Genomic DNA, 6,000 nt, shown 5'->3' with positions numbered 1-6,000 from the left:
CCACTTGGGAGGCAGAGGCTGGCGGATGTCTGTGAGTTCGAGGTCAGCCTAGTCTACAAAGTGAGTCCAAGACAGCCAAGGCTACACAAAGAAACCCTGTCTCGATAAACCAAAACAAAAAGAAAGAAAGAAAAAACTTGTTATTTCGCACCAAGGAGCCAAAAGAAAGGGTTCCTAGCACTGACTTCTAAGATGTCTGCCTTGAGTGTCAGGGAGTGGGGGTGGGGGTGCACTGTGAGGTTGATGATTTCAGGAGCATCTAAGCAGGCCTGAGAGCCTAGGCTCTCCAGTGTTGGGAGGCTGTGAGATCTTTACAAAGCTCCCCCCAAACCCCCCGCAATGTGGTTCTGCAATCCGGAAATCCACATTTAATCTTCAGCTTCATTATCACATACTCCTCAGCTTTGGAGCTCAGATCAAGAGGCACACCCCCCTTCAAGGGGTCCTCCCCTCACTGTAAAAGATGACATCAGGGGAGTCTCCTCCTAGTTATGCCACTGGGTGTGGCCCACCCCAAGGTTGGCAGTAAACTCGGAGTCCTAGCATTCTATCCCTGAGAGCCCTAAGAGTCATTCCTGAAAACACCTCAGGTTCTGAGTTCACCTTAGAGTGATCTTCTTCTTGGGTTCCACCCCAGAGCAGATGTGTCCAGTCCTGGAGAATGTCACCCAACCTGTCTGTCTCTACCTGACAGGTGAGCTGGAAGCCTCAGTCCTAGTGGTTGTTTCCTTCGGGGAGAACCCTCTTCTATTAAAGAGGGATTTTGACTTAAGTAGATCTTAAACTCCACAGACCCAGCTGTTCAATGCCATAGACTCTGGGAGTCACTGTTTTGTTTTTCAGCTCCTTCTGCGGCCAGGGAGGTAACTGGATGCTATGGTTCTAGTGACACAAGTTTCTATTCCAGCCCTTTAAGCGCCTTCTCTGATAGCTTAACAATGATCTCTTTGGCCACCTGCCTCTTTTGCCTCTGGCGTGAGTGACCTGCCCTCGCCTTGTCTTGTTACAGTACTTAGGAGCTAGGAAGGACTCTCACCATTTCTGGCGAGCTGGTAAAGCAGCTTCTTTATTTATACGAGTGGAAACATTGGAGACGGAGCTCCATCAAGCTGGCCATGGTTTACAAAATTGCACGTCGCTCAAAGAGTTCTTAAATGAGGGAAAGAGGGCAAGATGTACCCTGGTCTTGTAGGGATGGTTTCCCTTAGAGACAAGACCTCATAGTCAGTCCGGGCCTCAAGTTTAGATCTGCGAGCTATGTTACATTTACCAGCAGTGAAGAAACACGTAAAATTCTCCATTGCCTAATTTTGTTGTTGGTTTTGTAAGTCAGGACAGCCTCCTGCCCTCATTTAAAAAATAAATAAATAGAAGTTTGATCTCGTCCCAATTTCTTGCAACAGTCTGAGGGAGTCGGGGTGACAAAGGAGACACGAAAGGCGGGATTTGAGCTGCAGGAATTCCCGGGCTGGCTCCGAAATCTACGAGATTAGCCGAGAGCCCCCCCCCCCCTGAAGAGCCTGCGCATGCGCTGGGCGTGGACCTGGAAGACCGCACGGGCGGAGCCGGAGCGTGGTGGTGGGCGTGGTCTGTGAAGCACGCATTGGGGGCGTGGCCTCAGCGGGAAGGGGTGGCGGAAGCTAGGCGCCGGTGGCGGGAAGGAAATACCCGGGCGGGAGTGTGCGCACCACCAACTCACCACCGGAACTGTTGGGGCAATTTTGGCCAACTGCTCCTCCCGGGAGAGGTTGTAAACTGTTCAAATTTTGTCTCCTTTTCCTCCGCTTTTCCTAGAAAGATCGAAGCATGGATAGACCCATCTCCGGGGCCCAAAGTCCAAGGCCACAGGTGCTCCACTAGTCTCCGGACTCATTCGTTAAAGCGCCTTTGGGGTACGCCCGTGTGGAGAGTTAGTGTTTAGGAGATGTAGCGCAGTTGGTAGAGGGCTTGCCTAGCGTGCATGAAGCCCCATGTTCCATCCTCAACGCTGCATAAACTAGGCGTGATGGTACACACCTCTAATCCCAGTACTGGAGGAGGAGGCAGGAGGATCAGTAGCCAATCTGGGCTATCTGAGACCCTGTCTGACAAGGAAATTTACTGTGTAACTGGCTCTGAGTTGGTATTTTCTGGGAAGGGGCCACCACATGAGGAGCACCTCCTTTCCGTCCTCGAGGCATAGCGCTTGACAGGGTCCTGAGCCCCCTGTTTTACTCTCTTAAGACCTCTGAATGGCTGGGCGTAGTGGCGCATGCCTTTAATCCCAGCACTCGGGAGGCAGAGGCAGGCGGATCGCTGTGAGTTCCAGGCCAGCCTAGTCTACAAAGCGAGTCCAGGACAAGCCAAGGCTACACAGAGAAAGCCTGTCTCGAAAAACCAAAAAAAAAAAAAAAAAAAAAAGACTTCTGAATGACCCTCACGCACATTAAACACCCTGAAACCTTATTTTTGTGTCTCTTACAGAGCCTTGGCTCTGAAACAGAGCGTCCCAGGGTTAGCAGATGCCGCAGCCTTGCCTCTTGATGCAGTGTGAATCCAGTCCAAGGGAAGAGGAGGCCCCGTCCCTCTTCTGGGGTTTGGATCCTGTGTTTCTAGCCTTTGCAAAGCTCTACATCAGGGATATTCTGGAGATGAAGGAGTCCTACCAAGTGCCAGGTATGTGGCCAGTCAGCCTGATCAGTGCCCTGTGCTGCCCTCTGCCCCCTCAGTTTCCCCAAGATACAGAAAGCTGGGGCCTTAGAGCATCCGGAAGAGCCCTGCTGCGGTCTGAAAGTTATCTAGCCTCAACCTTGGAAGGAGTTCCATTTCTGTGATTTTTGTGCAAAGTAAGAGCAATTAAATTTATTAAGTTAAATAGAAGTCTGAGGATGTAACCTTTACACCGAGCCCCACCCCACTTCACACCTGCATATAACATACGCTTAAAAGTATTCCATATTTTTAAATAGTTAAGATTCTTATTGAGGGGCCTGTTCTTTTTTTTTTTTTCTTTAATAAAATTTTTATTTTATGTACATTGGTGTTCTGCCTGAATGGATGTCTATGAGAGGGTGTCAGATCTTGGAGTTACAGACAGTTGTGAGCTGCCATGTGGGTGCTGGGAGTTGAACCCAGGTCCCCTGGAAGAGCAGTCAGTGCTCCTGACCACTGAGCCATCTCTCCAGCCCTGAGGGGCCTGTTCTTAAGTGGAAATACCACTGGACTAAGCAGTGGTACGTTTCTGGGGATGTGCCCCACTTTCTGCAAAATGTGGGGCTTGGGTTTTGCTTGAGTTAATCGTGATCACAATAAAGAGAAACTCCTGGGCCGGACAGAGGCAGGAGGATCACTGTGAGTTCGAGGCCAGCCTGGCCTACAAGGCGACTCCAGGATAGCCGAGGCTACACAGAGAAACCCTGTCTTGAAAAACCAGAGAGAGAGAGAGAGAGAGAGAGAGAGAGAGAAACTCCTGGAAGGAAGGGCAGCTTCTGTCTTGTCTGACAGCATCTGCTTGCAGTAGATGGGCCCTTGAGAAACTCAGTGGAAGGAGTTAAAGCTCTGTGTATGTATATTTGTACATACATGCTTATGTACACGTCCAGGCGTGTTCCTAGACTTTTCACATTCTATATTTTGTTTATAATGTGTTTTATTTTTATTTATGTGTATTGGTGTTTTGTCTGTGTACCATGTGTGTGCAGTGCCCTTAGAGGGCAGAAGAGGAATTCCCTGGAACTGGAGTTACAGATGGTTATGAGCCACCATGTGGGTGCTGGGAATTGAACCCAGGTCCTTTGGAAAAGCAGCCAGTGCTCTTAACCACTGAGCCATCTCTCTAGCCCTTCACCTTATGGGGAAGCAGCTGTGTAACCCTGGCTGCACTAAAACTCACTATAGACCAAGCTGGCCTAGAAATCAGAGTTCCACTTGCCTCTGCCTCCCAAGTGCTGGGATTAAAGGTGTGAACTCAGCTTGTTGTTGTTGTTTTGTTTTGTTCTGTTTTGTTTTCAAGACAGGGTTTCTCTCTGCAGCCTTGGCCGTCCTGGGCTTGCTTTATAGACCAGGCTGGCTTTGAACTCACAGCGATCTGCCTGCCTCTGCCTCACCAGTGCTGGGCTTAAAGGTGTGTGCCACCACACCAAGCTCAGCTTTATCTTTTAAGGCAAGGTCTTATGCTGAACCCGGCAGGCTGGCTGACCAGTGAACTTGATCTTTTCCTCTCTGCTTGGTCCCCTGTAGGGTTACCGGTACTTTCAGAGGAGCCGGCTTTTCTGTGGAAGCAGATGGTCAGAACTGAGGCCATTATGCTGGGTGGCAGGCGTTTCACTAACTGAACCACCTCCCAGCCATAGTTTTTAAAACTAGAGTACTATTACTAGAGACATGATTATCATACCTAAACGGTTTTGTTTTGTTTTTTGTTGTTGGTTTTGTTTTTTGAGGCAGGGTTTCTCTGTGTTATATTGACTGTCCTGGACTCGCTTTTTAGACCAGGCTGGCCTCTAACCCACAGTGATCAACCTGCCTCTGCCTCCCAGTGCTGGGACTAAAGGCGTGCGCCACCACGCCTGGCTCATCCCTAAACGTTTAACAAGTACATAGATCAGAATAGTCTAAGTGGCTTCAAATAGTCCTTCAGGAGTTTAATACTGTGCTGTTTGAAAAGGTTGGTTAAACTCCTTGCGATTCTGTGGAGCTTTCCAATTAAGGACCTTCTGAATAAAAGGCTTTGAGTCATAAATAAATAAATAAATAAATAAATAAATAACAAGATCTCAAATACCCACAGCTTGAGCTGGGCAGTGGTGGTGCATGCCTTTACTTCCAGTGCTCGGGAAGCAAAGGCAGGCAGATCTCTGAGTTCAAGGCCTGATTGGTCTGCAGAGTGAGTTCCAGTAGAGCTAGGGCTACACAGAGAAACCGTGTGTGTGTGTGTGTGTGTGTGTGTGTGTGTGTGTGTGTGTGTGTGCGCGCGCAGTTATAATGAATAAGGCTTTTGCAGTTTTTTTTTTATGTATTTTGGATGACCTTCTACTAACGGTTTTTGTATAGAATTCCCTTTGCCGCGCCTTTACTTCCTTACTGTTGAACTTGGTCTGTGGATTTTTCCTCCTCCACTTGGAAGGCAGCCAGCCGCCTCCAGAGTTTTCTAGAATTATCTGCTGTTCTTTATAGCTCATCTCCTTGGGAAGAAATTGGTTCACACCAAATGCTAGTCTTTCTTAAAAGATCTGTGAGAGTGCAAGCAAGTACCAGGGGCATCCCAGGAGTTGAACTGTGGGATTCAACTTTGCTGTAGGCAAAAGATGTGATGATGTGTTAAAAGAAATCCACCGAAAACCAGCCCTGGTGATCTTCACCCTCTGGCGAGAATGTTTCAGAAGCTCATTTTTAAGAGGAAATCTCATAGATGAAGCAAATGTAATTTTAGGATTTTTTTTTGTTGTTGTTTGTTTGTTTTTTACATATGATGCTTTGTAGGTTTTTGGTTTTTGGCTTGTGCCTTAGTTTACCATAAAGAGAATGCTTGTGAGCCACATGTGGATTGCACAGCTCTGATCCTCCGCTCAGGAGATGGTGGTAGAAGATGAGGAATTCAGGGGCATCCGTACTTAGCTATATTCAAGGCCAGCCTGGTCTACATGATACACTGGCTCTAAAAACAAAACAAGAAGGATGTGGTGAGAGGTTGCAGAGCAGGCAGATATCTGTGGGCTGAAGGCCAGAAAAACAAACAAACAAAACAAAACAAACAAGGGCTGGAGAGAGACTCAGTGGAGAGATGGTACTGACTGCTCTTCCAGAGGACCTGGGTTCAAATCTCAGCACCTGCGTGGCCGCTCACAACTCTCTGTAACTTCAAGATCTGACACTGTCACATAAACCTGCATGCAGGCAAAACAGTAATACACATAAAATAAAGGTTAGTTAAAAAAAAAAGCAAAAACAAAAAACAAGATGTTTGTGACTTCATAAAATTTAGAAATATCTAAATGATAGAAACTGTCTAGAACAATGTAA

General features: G+C 47.6%; 1 protein-coding gene across 1 annotated transcript in view; it reads left to right on the top strand.

Annotated features, from left to right (window-relative positions):
- The first annotated feature begins 1,616 nt into the window (after positions 1 to 1,616).
- Positions 1,617 to 6,000, top strand: part of Stn1 (STN1 subunit of CST complex) — a 38,839-nt gene continuing 34,455 nt past the window's right edge. Inside the window, exons 1-2 of the mRNA XM_051146749.1 lie at positions 1,617 to 1,747; positions 2,464 to 2,655. Coding sequence (XP_051002706.1) covers positions 2,502 to 2,655 — 154 coding nt within the window. The 5' untranslated portion in view covers positions 1,617 to 1,747; positions 2,464 to 2,501. The remainder of the gene's footprint in view (positions 1,748 to 2,463; positions 2,656 to 6,000) is intronic.

This window comes from Acomys russatus, chromosome 5 (genome assembly GCF_903995435.1).
Source record: "Acomys russatus chromosome 5, mAcoRus1.1, whole genome shotgun sequence".
Classification (NCBI taxonomy): domain Eukaryota; kingdom Metazoa; phylum Chordata; class Mammalia; order Rodentia; family Muridae; genus Acomys; species Acomys russatus.
Note: the sequence above shows the minus strand (reverse complement) of the source record. Positions and strands in the feature narration are given on the sequence as shown.